The sequence below is a fragment of the Diachasma alloeum genome, unplaced genomic scaffold, assembly GCF_001412515.2.
Source record: "Diachasma alloeum isolate Michigan unplaced genomic scaffold, Dall2.0 Dall_scaffold_00198, whole genome shotgun sequence".
NCBI classification, from domain to species: domain Eukaryota; kingdom Metazoa; phylum Arthropoda; class Insecta; order Hymenoptera; family Braconidae; genus Diachasma; species Diachasma alloeum.
The window spans coordinates 163,305-180,094 of record NW_021680363.1 but is presented as its reverse complement, the minus strand read 5'-3'; the positions used below and the strand labels follow the sequence as shown (position 1 = coordinate 180,094).

Sequence of the window (16,790 nt, the reverse complement as noted above, 5' to 3'; positions counted from 1 at the left end):
GGGGGGGGGGGGGGGGGGGGGGGGGTAAAAAGTCAAGAAATTGATGATTTTTTAAATACATTCTTTGATTCTTTCAATACCTCTATACAAAATCTCAGATAGCCTAGAAGAATGTGTAAAATACAGGAATTTTTCTAAAAAATTATGAAATTTTAAGGTTAAACATCGGGATTTTCAGTGACTCGAATTTTCGGAAAATTTGAATAATTTATTGGTGTATGTCGGCCGAAAAATGGTGTTAATGTATTCCATACATTTGAAAGTAGGAATATAAATTGTTATGGATTTTTCATTCACGAAGTTTTTGTGTGAAAAGAAAAAATCTAAAGACGGGGGGGATTCCCTTATTATGCGACCACTTAAGGGTTAAACAAGCTGTTATATCTCAGGAACTACTGGATCGATCGGGCTTAAACAGCGCCCCGAAGTTGAGCTCAATAATAGCTACAATGAGCTAAAATTTCAGATTTTTATCTACAAATTTCACCGTATTTCTGACGAATTTTCTAAAAATTAATCATCAAAAACTCAAGTCATCGGATCCATACATACAGACATGACCTGAAAAAACATCATTTCTTCACGTTTCATAACATTCCAGACCATTTGCAATCAAAATTAGAAAATTGAAAAATCGGTCAAAAACAAGGCTTTCACTTGAAAGCAAAAATGTTCAGAATTTTGAGGAAAATTTTCACATAAAAAATTGGCGAATTTGTTCATATACAGGGTGTCCCAGAAAGGGAAGTACTCCCTGAAGTGGGGGGTTGGGGGTTGAATTATAGATCGAAAAGTCTAATGAACTTTTTCGATCCGAAGCTTCATGGATCAGTCATTGAAAAATGAAGCTCGGCTAATGTGGTGGCGGGGTTAGAGATGCGCTTATCAGTGTGCCGGCCGTCCGCGAAGTCCGTACTCTTCCGTCTTTGAGAGGGATGAAACCGTGGGTTCTCAATCGTTCCGTCGCCGATCTCTATTTCTTTTCAGTTTTGAACTTTTCCAAAGTGCAATTGAAATAATATGATAATATTACCCTCTATCGATGGGACCACAGATTTTCTGTCGGTTGAGAACAATAACACATCTCTGTTTTTGGTGGGTATGGGTAAAAAAGACGAAGAGGGAAAAATTGAAGAATTGATAGCATCTAAATCCATCAATTTTGACATAAGCCTCGTGGTCGCAAGTTCGAAACCCGTTTAATTTTTTTTATCGAATGGTGAACTATCTTTTATGTCAAAAAAATGATAAAACATTACGTTTTCATTTTCCCGTTGATCAGAAAGAGGATTTAGAAAAATAGAATTTTCTGGTGTCCTCATCCCACAATTCTCAACTAATTGACTTGAATGTTGGCTCACACATACGTAATATATAATTTTTGGATTTTTCTTCTTAAAATTGGGTCAGGTGAAAAATTTCAAAAATTAGAAATTTTTTTAAATACATGAGAAATCACTGATGTGCGAATTTTTTAAGATTTTTCGAATCATTTATTCAAAATATAACGGTAAAAATGTTTTAAAAAATGCAGTAAAATTCATACTTCAAATATTCGTTAGGTGTCTTAAATCGAACAATTTTTCATATTTTTCACCTGAACCAATTCGAGAAAAATATTTCAAGAATGAAAAAAATTGACATTTTTGAAATAGTAGGGGGGGAGTAGGGCAAAATGGACCGGGAGGGCAAAGCGGACCGCTAGGGCAAAACGGACCCCTGACAAAAAATTGGTAATTTTCGTGTTTTTTTTCTTTCCTTCAAATCAGGAACACTGTGTTGAATTAAAAGTGAGTTTCTTGAATCGTGACCGTCACAGGGGTTTTATAGACAAGAAGTGTCATTGAACCGCAATTTGATCAGATTTGCTAATTATCTCAAACCACAAATGACTTCGAATTTGCTCCATTCGGAAGCAAAAACAAAAATTATCAATTTTCTGTCAGTGGTCCGTTTTGCCCCGCGGTCCGTTTTGCCCTACCGTCCCCTATATTTCAGGGCGAGTGCCATGGGGATTTTTTACTCGCGTGGTTGGCCATGTCTTATGTAAAAAAAACCATTGCACTAGTCGTGAACGATATTTTTCTGTAGTGATTTTCACTTTTACGAGTTTGGGCAAGGGCCAATATCAATCCCCGGACGATGAAAAGTGAAGGTCAGTACAGAAAAGTTCTTTTATGTCATTGGGTCCGATAAACTGCAATTCTAACCCCGCTTCGCTCGGTTAGATCGCGGTTTTCGGGCCCAATGACATAAAGTATCATATGTCACATGGCGATAAAAGTATTATCTGGCGAATATGATTATAATCCCCGCCTTCGGCTCCACCATTATAAAGCCACCTTTGCCAGAAAATACTTTTATCGCCTGATGAGATAATATACTACTCTGTACTGTTCTGTACTTTTCCTCGTCCGGGGATTGGTATTAGCCCTTCCCCAAACTCGCGAAAGTGAAAATCACTACGGAAAAATATCGTTCACGACTAGGGGAGCTGGTGGTATTACCGCGCACCTAACAAAATAACGTATATTTTGAAAATTATAATCAGATTGTAGACGAATAAACGCGAGAAAAGTATTTTGTGGTGATTCAGCCTCAAGATTATGCACTTTTTAGAGTTGTTCCCCTATAGAAAAATCAGTGACCGTGACGCTGGTCGTTTTCCTGGTCTCTACGCTGATTTCATCCTTCCTCTCTGATAAACCCCATATATTTTATACTCATTCGGAAGCTTATTGAATATTCAACATTGTATCAAAATCGTTTTTCGTAAATATCTCAGAATCTATCCATCCGATTTCAATCTTTTTTTCAAAATACTCGCCTCGATGTCTCCTATCTCAAACAATCAAAATATATATGTATACTCGTGCGGACAAAATTTTAAGATATTGCCGTTTTTCCGTTTTTTATGAAAAATCTTGTTTACACGATAACTTGATAAAAAATGGAGATAGGGAGTTGAAATTTTGGATGCTTCAAACTTTTATAACATAAAAGGTTGGTATTGCGGATGGGGGCAATTGGCCGAGCGGTTCTTGAGTTATTCAACCTTTTGTGTAAATATATTTCTTCAAATTTCTCATGAACTACTGGACGGATTTCAATTTTTTTTTTCAAAATACTTGCCTCGGTGGCCACCATCTAGATCAATCAAAATATGTCCCGTCCATACAAAAAATCAAAGATATTCCCGTTTTTCGTTTTTTAAATTTTTTCATTCTTGTACGCACGATATTTTGAGAAAAAATGAAAATAGTTAGTTGAAATTTGGTGTGATTATAGCTCTTACAACATTGAAGATTCGTATTTTGGGTAGGCGCAATCGGCCGAGCAGTTTCGGAGATATTTAACCTTTCGTACAAATCTATTTCATTAAAAGGTTGAATATCTTCCTGTAGACATCCTGTAGCATGTGGTTACGGTTATATACCTGTCACAAGGACAGGGAATTGCTGCGGATCCATTCGGAAGCTTACTACCAATGGAATTGGTAGAACTAAAAAAAAAAGGACTAATAATGCAAAAAGAAACGGTCACAGGCCTTCTGTCGGATGGGCTCGAATCCCTTCTAGTTTTTGGCAAATTGCGACGGTTATAGACGGAGAAGGGTAAATTGCCACAACTGTCATAAATGCCTGGAGATGTGACCGTCAATTACGGTCACATGAGCGTCATATGACGGATCAAGTGGTGCATTTGCATTTCGAAAATACATTCAATAATTCATGAAATCGTTTGTTCCAGGTATAGCGATGGTTCAGTGAAGTTGAGGAATCCGAATATCGAACTGATGGATCAGGACATTCTGTACCACTTAGCTCTGGGTAGTGGTTCCCACGATCTGGTCGAGATGTTCGGTGATGTGAAGGTAAATAAATTGATTGGCTGCTCCTTCGGAATTTGACAGGTCATCAACTGTTTCGAACATGTGCAATGCATTCTTAACGACAAGTATCCGCCCCATTGTACTTCCGCCTATGACTTATACTGCCGTAATCTCTTATGTTCGAAACCAGTTTATCGGAACAAATAATTACATTGGTCATCGGGAAATATGTGATTCATACAGCAAATTGTTTTTAACCTATTTTATATCGGTGATAAAACATATTATGCGGTCTAAATGATGAGTTCATTACTGGAAATAATAAACAGTTGTCATTTTTTATGTCGTTTATTATTTCATGCTGATCCTGCATCATGGTCAGAGTCCGCGAGATCATGGATATGGATTTTATGTCTTCTGGGTCGTTGATTTCGAAAAATATCAGTTATTTATTTTTTTATTTTTAACGGCATTTGTCACAAGAAACTTGTGACTATGGCCATCGCCCGAGGACCTTCAGCCTGAAATGTCAATTAGAATATATTAGAATACTGTATTTCCTTGATGCTACAGTTACAGTTTTACATCTACACAAGCCAATCAACAAATATCTTCAATAACACTCCAATAAATTGTTTTTATGTCAATAATGTCCATAAGGTATAACAACTGATGGTAACATCACAGTATCACAATTTGAGCACTTGTGCAATTTCTAGTTTTTTAAAATTTCTGTTCATTGTAATCTTTCAACACTTTCTCTATCTTAGCTACCTTACACATGACGGTACATTTACTTCTCCTACTAGGGCATTCAGTAACTTCTTCCGCCAGCTTCTTTGGTTTGGATTTCCTCTCCAGTCTGTCCACCAGTCTCTATCTGGCGCTTTCCGTCTTCTCATCACCAGCTTGCAGCTTATTGCTTGCTCCAAAGATTCTACTGAGTCATTGCATGCCCGGCATTTGGTATCCATATAGCCGCCTTTATCCTATCTCAATGCATTGCCACATCTCCATCTAGCCCAAGTCTCTTTCTGCCAAGCCTTCAGTCCTCTCCTGTGCCAGTACTTCTCTATTTCTGTTTCAGTTTTGATGGTCGAGAAATGACTGGAGTAGTTCGAGCTATCCACCTTCTCCCAGTCAGTCTGTATCTCTTGATCCATTGCGTTTTCTCTAACTCTCTGAGCTTTTGCTCGACTTCCCCCAGCTCTCTTCCTTCACTCAGCATTTCTAATAGTTCGCCACCAATTCGTCCTAGTGCTCCTTTCAAACTTTTTTCCCATCTAGTCGGGTTGCCATTTCTTATATTCCTTATTTCTTCCTTTAAGCATTTTCTCGCCCATCTATTCTCTCCCATGAGGCCTAACTGCATTGAAATGTCAGTTATTTTGCCAGGAAAATGCGATGTTTTAATTGTTATTTATTAACAATCTAATTTAACCAGGTGGAGCTATAAAGAAATTTCATAATATCAAAATGTTTAATATTTCATAAAGAATAATTTTTCATCACATTTTCCGCAAAACGGCATTCGATGGAAAAACTTCTCTGACGAACAGACCAATGGACGCACTAAATTTACACGAAAAAACGAGAATTTTTATCATTAAATCAAAATGAAAATGATAAAATAATCGAAATAATACCCAAAATTTCAACTGACACCGGTAGTCCTTACGCACACGACAGTCCTGTATAAACTGTTAGATAGGATCGATAATGTCAGTGGGTTTCATGTTTTTTGGGTCGCTGATCACGAATCTGTTGGTTACTTTTCCGAAAAATTGTCCCTTCCATTGTTATTAACAACTTTAATTGTTTAAAAAGCTTTATCTCAGAAGCTATGACAGGTGTGAGAAAAAGTTTCAAACAAAAGATGTTTGACATGTAAAAATACTCATTTTTTGTTCTATACGTTTTTCCCTTAATTTTTCTCGATCTGCATCGAGTGTCCCGATAAACGCATCGGAGCGCGCCAACGCCTTGCGCAAGTACTCACGCGCCGTCCGCTCCGCTGCCACCCCCGATAACGCCGTATCTATCATAGTTAGGGGAAAAACGTATAGAACAAAAAATGAGTATTTTTTCATGTCAAACATCCTTTGTTTGAAACTTTTTCTCACACCTGTCATAGCTTCTGAGATAAAGCTTTTTAAACAATTAAAATTGTTAATAGCAATTGAAGGGACAATTTTTCGGAAAAGCAACTGACAGATTCGTGATCAGCGACCCAAAAAACAAAACCCATTGACATTATCGTGGGCGTAAGGACTACGGTCCGAATCTATATGCGCAAATATATACGTGGTTGATGACTAGACTAACCATTATAATTTCGAATAATGTAAAAGAAAAAAACAACTATTTGCTAATTGATTTAATCATTTATTATTGATGAGTCTTGACCCTTCAATGGATTTATCACTGAAAAACCCATTTTTTTAAACGTAAAATATTCCACACACTACTGGTTTCGAACCCGGGATCTACAGATTACGAAGCCTACACCTTAGCCGACTACCCTACCGCACAATTCGTATATTGCACAATTTGTACTGTCTATATAAATCACAGGCTTCATATGCATCATTCTATCATTTTTTTTAACGTTTGTATGGTTCAACCTGATAATAATAATTATGAATCCATCCTCTCCCCCCCCTTCCCCTCCCCCCACCTACGGCAAAGATTAGGCAAATATTCGGCAATCGGCAAAGGTCTTATCAGAGTGACCACAAGCCTTGGGATCAACTTAGAAAAGACAGCTCTACCTTTCTCGAGTTTCAAATTGAAAAGTTGAGACAAAAAATCGTGGGGATTGAACGGGAAGAACATAGGGAATAATAATGGGGACGAATTTGTAATGACGTTTAACGAGAAGAAAACAGCGCGATCATAATGGCCAAAGGAGGAATTTATTCGATTTCAGTGGCCGGTTGACTCTTAGATAAATCGAAGGATCTATGATGAGAAAAATACTTCCTTAATTCATCTAAGTTAGGTTCGGTTGACCGAATCAGGTCATGATAAGAGCCGAAGCTAAGAACCGAATTTGTGCCGAACATCATATAGAAATACGACACACATGAAGGGTCCGAATTCCTGCCACATATGGCATGCGGTACTCGGCATACCGAGCCTTCACCTGCATCTGGGCCGGATTCGGCTCTGGCTGGATTCGGCATGCCGTACGAAATTTCTAATAGGGATATTTCCCAACAATCATGGAAAAGAAACGAAGTTATTTTCATAAGCATTAAGAAAATGAAAATTTTCAAAACGTGGTATATATGCCACTAGCGATGAGAGACTTTAAAATAAAAGCATGAAAATTCAATTCTTCCTTGAAAACTCACATAACTCAATGAAAGATGGTGCATTTAAATAATTTGGAGGCGTGGGAGAAACTAAAACGTAACTTTCCTTTCACTTTTAACTTGTTTCTAGTTCGTGTGTATGGGAGGAACTCCGAAACGTATGGAGAACTTCGCTTGGTACATAATGAAGGAAATAGGACACAAGCTAGCAGCTGGTACAACTTTACTGGACATCAGTCAGCATTCATATCGCTATTCAATGTATAAAGTCGGTCCAGTTCTCTCTGTCAGTGTGAGTATCCCAGCCACGTTGAAAAAAAATCCGATAGCTAGTACAGGGCAGATTGTGCTGTTTTAGGAACATTCATCATGGAAAATATTCCCACCGAGTTTTGCAATTTCTGTGGATTCCATAGAGATGCCAATATTCCTATAGAGCTGTCTCTTTTTTAACTGTCACCCTGCTCTACAAAAAAGTTCCTATGCAATTTCATTTGGCTTCCTTAGCTTAAAAAGGTATTCATAATAAAATTCACCTGAAATGTTCAAGTTATATAGTTCTCTCAACAATGGGATTTCATGATAAGAGATCTTTTTATATACTCCATTTTTCATCTAAAGGTCAATGAATCCACAGGAATATTCAGTAGTGAAAACATACGCAGGAAAGCATGAGGGAAATGTTCAATTAATTTTGGAGGTCGAGTGGTATTCGACGGATTATTTTTGGTAATCGAATCCTTCCCAAGCCGACTCATTTTGACTTTCTTCATGACTTTCTTTCACTCTATAGGATAATATTTGATAGTTATTTGGTTAAAGAAACAATTGCAGAGCTAGAGGGAAACTATCAAAAGCTAGGGGGAAACAACCGCTGTAATTTTAATTGGGAAGTACTTCATGTTATTGAATACTGAACTCTGATTGGCCCAGGGAAGGCCAGATCCGATTACCAAAAATAATCATAGAAATCTGTAAATGGTACTGGAATGTGCACATGAAGAGATATATCTATCATTCACAATCCTGATGAACAAACTAATGAGCCAATTTTTTCCCATTTTTTTTAGCATGGAATGGGAATTGCGTCGATAGGTATTCTGCTACATGAAATTATAAAACTCATGTATCATGCAAAAGTACGTGATCCTATGTTCATCAGGGTTGGTACGTCAGGAGGAATTGGATTAGATCCGGGCACGGTCGTAATATCGGAGGAGGCTGTCGATGGTATGCTCAAGCCATACTTCGAACAGGTGCGGATTTTACACTTTCATTAGATCATAAGCCGAATTCTGTGGTGAAATTGTGACACACCTGACACTAGACAATGAATTGAAACAGCATCCAAATTCAGTGATGAAGTAGTGAATAGTAACAAGTTGAATTTGACATTTTTGGTTACACAATTCGTGAAGAAACAACAAGAAAAGTCCACTAACGTTATTCCGTGAATTCGCCCATGATAACTGACAATGAGGTATTGTGACAAAATGAGACACTGAAGTTTCAAAATTATCAGCAATTTTCTAACAGGTAAATTGTGAATAAATAAACGTGTCAAGCTTTCCAGGTTGAACAATAATGCATTTCCTGAAAAACTTGACAAAATGATTTGTAAACTTCATATCCCAAGTAATTTTTAATGTTCGAGTAGTATTCGGGGAATTATTTTTTTCATTCGAGCGTAGGGCGTATGCTACATCGATAACTTTCGGTATAGTGCTGCGGCTGTGGCTATTGGTAACGAAATAATTATGAAACGGGTTTATTATCACACTCGAAGTTGAAATTACGTACTTCCATTGGTTTAAATTTCGGATTAAAAAAATGATCCGAATACTTTTCTTGTTTCGATATTAATCGGGTATTCCTCCCAAATTTCTTATCCAGAAACGCGTGATAGCAGTTTGGCAACAAATCTTCATACTGTTAATCTTCAAACACATGTCTCTAGGCCACAATATTTTCAGAAACATTCGATAATTTCCAAGCACTCGGGGTATGATGACTAATAATGTGATATTAAACTCATTGTGGCACGTACACGGTACCTAACTTTTCATCTAATTATAGTCGTGTGGGTGTTGCGCCGTGGTTCTTTTACGACACAGTAATACCCAGGTAGGAAATGCCAGTGTTGGAAAAATGGGCCAAGTGTGGCACAAGTCTGGGCTTGCCAAGTCTCGGCACCCAAGTTTGGTCCGAGGAGGGGGAGGGGCGGGTAACCAAGCTTGGGTGACCGATCTAGCCCAACCTTGGGCCAAACATTGGCATGCCGGAGCCCGATAACCAAGCCGCAGCCAGCGGTGACCCGTAGTTTGGTCATTGGGCTCCGACCGTTGGTGTAATGCTCAGGGTTAAGTCGTAAGGGTGAGACAATCCGAATGGAATCATAGGGGTGAAATCATAAGAGTGAGAAAGAGTAAATTTGCAAGGACTAAAAAATAGAAAGGGGTTACAAAATCAAAAGAAAAACATCGTGAGGGTTGAATGGTAATGGTGAATTCTGGGGCGGGGGGGGGGGGGGGCAACATTTTAAAGGTGTAATCGTAAAGATTAAATGTTCATGGTGGCATGGTAGACATTGAAACCTGGGATGAAAAATTTGAGTCTTTTTGGGATCTGGAAGATTCGCGTCTGCGTCTATGAGAGAGTATGTTTCAGCACCAGTAGCCATACTTTTGAGAGACTCTGCGTGAGAGACGCGGCAAGATTGTCGAGAAACTGCTACCGCCGAGCGGCTGTCGGCGAGAGACTCCGCGGGTCTTACATATCTCAATAATTAATTAATCACTAATAACTCCTTAATTTTATTTGAATATATTAATGTAGTTAATTCATGAATTCAATGATTATGAAAAAAAAAGAAATCGGTTCTCGGTCGGCCCGCCGTGTTCCCTTTCGGTCACCCATCTCCTTTTACAGCTCGCTACTGCTTAGTTTAAGGGGTAACGGAACCGTCCACAAAAAGACGTTTACCAAAAACACGTTTTCTTGGATTCTATGCTATGAGAATCAATGAAACTTTTTCCCCGTATTGAGAGTAGCGGAACGCATCGCTCTCTTCTCATGCTTTTCTTATTTATGCATAAAAAATTGCAAATTATTTAACGGCATGGACCAGGGCAAGGCCGACGCCATTTTATTTGTAGGAATCTGCCAAGTCATGGTAGAAAAACCGATTTTTTGTAGATTTTTCTTAGCCGATGGCTATTTTCATGAGAAGAGAGCGATCGAGTGAGATCCAAGACAGAGGTTTTGAGTCCAAAAACATATTTTTGTTGCGTAATTTTCGTAAAAACTTGTTTATGATGATTGGGTGATATCCAGGAGGTAACATGTCCTTTACAGGGCACCAATTGTAAGAGGGAAGTACTTTTACGAGTCAGAAGATGATGTAGAATGTTTCCATACCATTATTATTTATTTATATCCATTTATTTATATTTTATGGGCTTTTGTACTTTTCACGTACAAAATCCAAAAAACCACGGGAACCTGCAATACCGATAGGGGGGACGTCTACGTGCGACGGCTTCCGTTATCCCTTAAGTGATCGTAGGTTACCCCTGTATCTTCTGATTGATTGATTGATTGATTGATTATTACTGTACAGTATGTTGTACAAATAAGACAATATGATGCAAAGTCATACAGCGATATTTTAGCAAGTGAAAAAGATGAATATGAGTAGGCAAGTAGCAGCAAGCCATGTATAAGCATAGGAATATCNTCTACGTGCGACGGCTTCCGTTATCCCTTAAGTGATCGTAGGTTACCCCTGTATCTTCTGATTGATTGATTGATTGATGGTTTATTACTGTACAGTATGTTGTACAAATAAGACAATATGATGCAAAGTCATACAGCGATATTTTAGCAAGTGAAAAAGATGAATATGAGTAGGCAAGTAGCAGCAAGCCATGTATAAGCATAGGAATATCAGAGCACGTAAAATAAATCAGATGTTATATATAACAATAGCACCAGAACTATGGACTCTTAATACTAGGAGTGACAGAAGCGACTGAAGATAATGAAGATGGCGAGGATGGTGAAGATGAAGGAGGATACTAAGATAAGAAAGAATGAAATTTACAAGATAATACAAAGGAATAACTGCTAGGATAGACGAAGAGTTAAGATGTGGTGAGAAAAATTAAGGATTATCCCTCAAGTAGGCACGTAGTGCCAGCTTGAAAGCGGGAAGAGACGGTTGATCTCGGACCAAGCTAGGAAGTACAGCTGCTTGTGGCAGGACAGATGAACAGTGGGGTAATAATATGGGATAACGGAGAGGGAGGCTTGATAAGAGAAACTGCAATGAAAGGGACAATGGGGCAAAATGGGATGCTCGGGTGGAGTGGACCAATTAGACAGGGTAAAATGGGAGAGCAGATTTGTTAGGGTGGGGCAAAATGGGATAACGGGGTGAATTGGAGTAGGGGGATGAATTCGGTAGCGAATTGATTCAATTTTTTAATTTTTAAAATTTTTTTATTTATGGTTCCGTAAATTGAATGATGGAATGAAATTAGATGGTGTGGTGTAAAATTGAACTTCGGAGTAAACAGGATGAGTATGCTATTCACTGTTCAGATTGGGGGGTAAAATGGGGTGAACTACATTGACAGGTTAATTAACCGGAGGGGTAAATTGGACGGCAAAATTAAATACTAGTGGTTAGTGGGATAATCGGGTAGAGACGATAGCGGGGTAAAATGGGTGAGCCTAGCAGATATGAGGGTGGGGTAAAACGTGAATTGATAATGGGATAGTGGGGTTAGACAAAATAAGGGTAAATAACGCTTCAACCCGTTATTCTATCTTACCCCACGACTCACAAACCTCGACCTATCCGCCATATGACATAATCTACTATTTCTTTAAATGATGCTTTTTGTCAATAGCCAGTGCTGGGTAAAATGACCCGACGACCAGCCAAGTTGGATAAAAAGTTGGCTATGGAATTACTAGCTCTCGCTAGTAATGAAGATCCTTACGATACTGTAACTGGGAAGACAATGTGCACTTCTGACTTTTACGAGGGCCAGGGACGTTTGGATGGTGCTTTCTGTGATTACACTGAGCAGGATAAAGTCGACTACCTCAACAAATTGCACAAGAATGGTGTTATTAACATTGAGATGGAGTGCACTGTGTTTGCTGCGCTTACCCATCAAGCTGGCATCAGAGCTGCGATCGTTTGTGTTACCTTCTTGGATCGACTGAAGGGTGATCAGGTAATAAGAAATAAAAATTGAATAATTACGCAGTTATCCAATTTCCCATAAAAATTCAATGATTTTTACTAATAAGAAAAGCAGGATGTGTCGATCTCACGGTAAGGTAATTTTTGGCAAATGTCATAGAACCTGAAAGACAGCTAAATGTTTGCAGCAAGTTATTTTGCAGACTGAAAAGGAAAAAGTTTTGCCGTCATCGTCACATTTCGAGACATTTAGCTAACATTCACACTTGAGTCAAATTGACTAATATTATTTTATTACGTCTCTACTAATTCAATATTGCATTTTGAAATCCAAGAAAATTTTTACAAAATTTCCCAACGATTCGTTAAGTACAAGGAAATAAATTTTTCATCACGCTGTGACGAAAAGTCAACTCAACTCATGAGTTTCTACACATAGAATAATATCTGCATCGACTGAGGCCGATAGGAGGTCCTCATAATGGGCTTGAAGACCTCGGACATTCCAGAATAATATTCGTAGATACTTCGTATTGTTGTTGTATTGAGAATTGTTTGCGTTATCCATTTTGGAATCTATGAAGAGAAGTCCGAGTCACCTTCGGGGCTCATGAGTCGTTTTTTAAACTTAGCGATGAAGGATTTCATTGAGATATCTTCGAGGTGAACATATATTTTACTGAGAAATTTGAAGATAGTGAGAGTGTCCTCTGGATATTCTGTTTTGAATGTGTTGACATTTTTGTCTACTTGCCAGGTGAGGATCATCTGAATGAAGCCTTCATAATTCCAATCGTAAATTTCTGGGTGATCTTCCATTTGTGTTTTCAGTCGAAGAGTGTTTTCGCGGAGGAACTCTTCTGTGTACTGTTTACCTTTCGGTTTTCGTGCCTTATCTTGACTGTTGCTCCTGCTCTTTTGATTGCGCATTTTTCTAACGTGTGCTTTAGGAACAACAAATCCAGTTTCATCTGCATCACCTGGAGTGTCTGTTATTCTTGACAATAGATTATCAATATCTGATTCCAGACATGGTCTCTTGAAAGGGGTTTGAGAAGGGCGGTCGGGGGTGTTAGGAGAGTCGCGGGGTTTTTTGTGGTTCTCATTGGGTGGAGATGGAGAGGGATCAGAATTGATGGGAACCTAAAGGAGATATCGAACTTATTTTGAAGGCTATTTCATTTATAGAACAAAATCAGATCCACAGCGGTTTTTTCCAATTATTTAACTATGTCTCTTACATTTAGAAATATTCATAAAAAATCGTCTTGAAGTATAGTTGATTTATTCTGTTTTAGCCTTTCATTACTCAGTTTTTCATTCAACTACGGAATTTGTGGTTACTTCCCTGCTGTACTTAAATATTGACTATTATTTTATCCGATTCTATTTTTTTACAACAGGTGAATTCTCCTAAAGAAGTATTAGAAGAATGGCAGAAGCGACCGCAGGAACTTGTGGCTCGGTACATCAAGAAATATCTACAGCATAAAGGACGATTATGCTTGGTAGGCCATGGCTCAATGTGCGTGAAGAGTCCACGCCGATTCAAGCTCGTTCAACAAGAGTCCGAGAATTACGATTAAACTGCCCCAACGAGGGTCGCCCAAAACTCATGAAATAAATCCGTTTATTTTTCTTATATCGATCAAGATATCGATGGAACAATTTTTTCGTTTTATTATGCGAATTATTCAATTGCATAACCTGAAATGACGATGATCAATGATGATGTTCTAACCTTTTTTTAACATTTTATTTCTGAAACTAAATAAATAGGAAATTACTTTTACGAAAGACCAGAAATATCACGGCATTCAGAGCTGTCACAATTGAGCCAGAAGTTGATGGTTTTGAATAGCATACTTAACCGAGGCTCAATCACCATGTTCAAGTACAAAAAACAAAAAAGAGAAACAATTTTTTAAAAAATCGTGTTACTGACCATTCTCGGCCACATATCCAATATTTTTTATCCGTTTGTTAAGAGCGAATTGCAAAGATATATAGGAGTTAGAAATGGATAAATGGGAATTATCAGGATCAGATTGTCTGATTTTTTTGCTTTAATTCAGATCCTGCACTTTTGGCCTTTTTCATTTATCTTTTTGTGTCGAATTCGATTTTTTATCAATTGCAGATCCTTTTTGGATTGCTTTGAACAATCCAAAAGGAGTTTTTAGTCGTTTGACATTCCTTTTTGGAATGCCTAACGACCAAAAACATTATCAAATGGAGTTTTAAAAATGTATAATTCAAGATTAAAAATAAGCGGTAGCTGATTAGGCTGAAGTTTACGACGTTTGTTATGAGATGACGCAACTAGTGTCGGTGGCCTACGCAAGTTTTTACGCATTAAAGAACAAATAGTGAGGTAGAAACTCTGTTTCCCTTATTCGTAAATGAATTCTGTATTAACTTGTTCATTATCTTGATCGTTTCCTTCATTCTAATTTCGACCAATCAGATTGCGGTATTCGACGTCATATGGCAACTTCACATTAGTATTATTTTAATAATGCTGCACACGCCTATCAATTGTTTTTCCCGTCATTTGATAGATATTTCCCATATATTCATGCCATGTTTCCCCATAAACACTGCTCTCTGATCGAACGAAACTAGAACGTAAAAAAATAATCACGAATAATCCTCCGAGATATTAAAAATAATGGAGTATTTCCCGATAGCTGCAAATAAGCAAATAGTGTTAAAGTAAGTTTCACAAGAAAAAAAACTACCGGATACGCAACGCGAGAAATTTTCCAGCACATTTGCCACGTACCCAATTATTTTGAAACTCGAGGGGTACTTGTTGGATTATTTTTCACGAATGCATTGCGATTAGTTAGCGTACAGTAGTTGAAATCACAATTTCGAGAATAAATAAAGAGTTAGTGTATAATAAGCGAAAGCCAGTGTGCATTAAGTTTTTCGATGAGACCCTGAAACTGTAAAACTGGATTTCAATCTCCAAAGCGGCGGATCTCTCTCATTGCTATGGAGCAAAACTATCGGGAAATTTCCGATAACTTTGAAGATCTCGGAATAATATAGCCGATAATGGATTAAATAATTTATAACAAGATATCGGAATTCCTTCTCTCTCAGGATGAGAACTCTCTGTGTGTCGGTTGCACCAACTTCGGTCATCTAAATCCTCTGTTAAAAGTCAGGATAAATTGTAAAATAATCTAATGTTAATTTCGAACCTGAATACAAAGTCAATCAAAGAAGACTACCAAATGGAAAGGAAAGACTACTCAAAATGACTAATAGTGTTTGGGGTAACCGGCCCTAGAAAGATAGTATTTTGGCGATTTCGACTCAAATTATAGATTACTGAGAGAGCATTGATTCATGATATTTACTCCTTCAGGGCATAAATGAGATGTCATTACCTTGTTATTGTGATCTTAAATAACAATGAAAATTAGTGAATATATTGAGTGCACTTGCAGCTTCTCCGGTGCCATGAGAATTTAAACATTCATTATTTCAAATGTTAGAAATAGCTGATTCACCATTCCAACACAATTCCAAATATTTATCTTTTATTTTAAAAATTTCCTAAAATTCTGAGAATGTAATAAATGATTCAATAACTAAAAATGTAATATTTTGTGGCGAATTAAAAATGAATTCCTCAAATAAAATTATTCCTATCAATATTTTATCTCTAAATATTGAATTATAGATGTAGCTACAGAAAAGAAAAATCAAAAAATGAAAATTCAGCTTTCGAGCTAACATAAAATGTTGTGGAGACAATTAACGACGAACAATTTGGGTGCTTTATATAACTAAGAAATTAAACCACAGGAGGAAGAAGATTATAAAAATTCTTCAAAATGAGATAAATTGTTAATCGTGATATTGTGCATTGTCTTCTCATAAAATAAATGTTTGTTGAGCATAGTTAGAATGCCTGTACATATATACATATTAAATACGTACAATATATACATGTACGAAAGAAAATTGAACCAAAAAGATCGGTTGGAGTCACTTTTCTTGGCCAAATCCTCAGTAATAAAATTCGGAATGAAATCAAATGATGTAAGGGTTAAGTACACTCCAGATTGAATTTCGAACGCCATCTTCTTCTTAGCACCAAACGATAACATTACAATTGTTAGAATTGTTTTTCTCTTTGTAAAATAGCACTTGTACGCATACATTAAGCTCAGCTATTATGGCTTCATTCACTTTGAAAGATATAAAAAATCACTCAAAATGTTCCATAAAATTTATAATTCACATGACAAAATTCAGATGTTAAATTCACTTGAGAATCGCATTCAAACACTTGCATATCACTTGAAAACCTTATGGTTGAAATACTTACTCAAATAATTAGATCAGTTAATTTTTCACCCTCGAGATCTTTAATGTCTGACGATCGATGGCGAACTATGCGTTATGA

At 37.4% G+C, this 16,790-nt stretch overlaps 1 protein-coding gene across 3 annotated transcripts in view; it reads left to right on the top strand.

Annotated features, from left to right (window-relative positions):
• The window catches only part of LOC107035514 (uridine phosphorylase 1), a 27,452-nt gene extending 11,170 nt beyond the window's left edge, over positions 1-16,282 (top strand). For all 3 annotated transcript variants that reach the window (XM_015252965.1, XM_015252964.1, XM_015252963.1), the window contains 5 exons: positions 3,751-3,874; positions 7,280-7,441; positions 8,220-8,405; positions 12,063-12,395; positions 13,768-16,282. In XM_015252965.1, the coding sequence (XP_015108451.1) occupies positions 3,751-3,874; positions 7,280-7,441; positions 8,220-8,405; positions 12,063-12,395; positions 13,768-13,950 (988 nt within the window). In that variant the 3' untranslated portion in view covers positions 13,951-16,282. The remainder of the gene's footprint in view (positions 1-3,750; positions 3,875-7,279; positions 7,442-8,219; positions 8,406-12,062; positions 12,396-13,767) is intronic.
• The last annotated feature ends 508 nt before the right edge of the window (positions 16,283-16,790 follow it).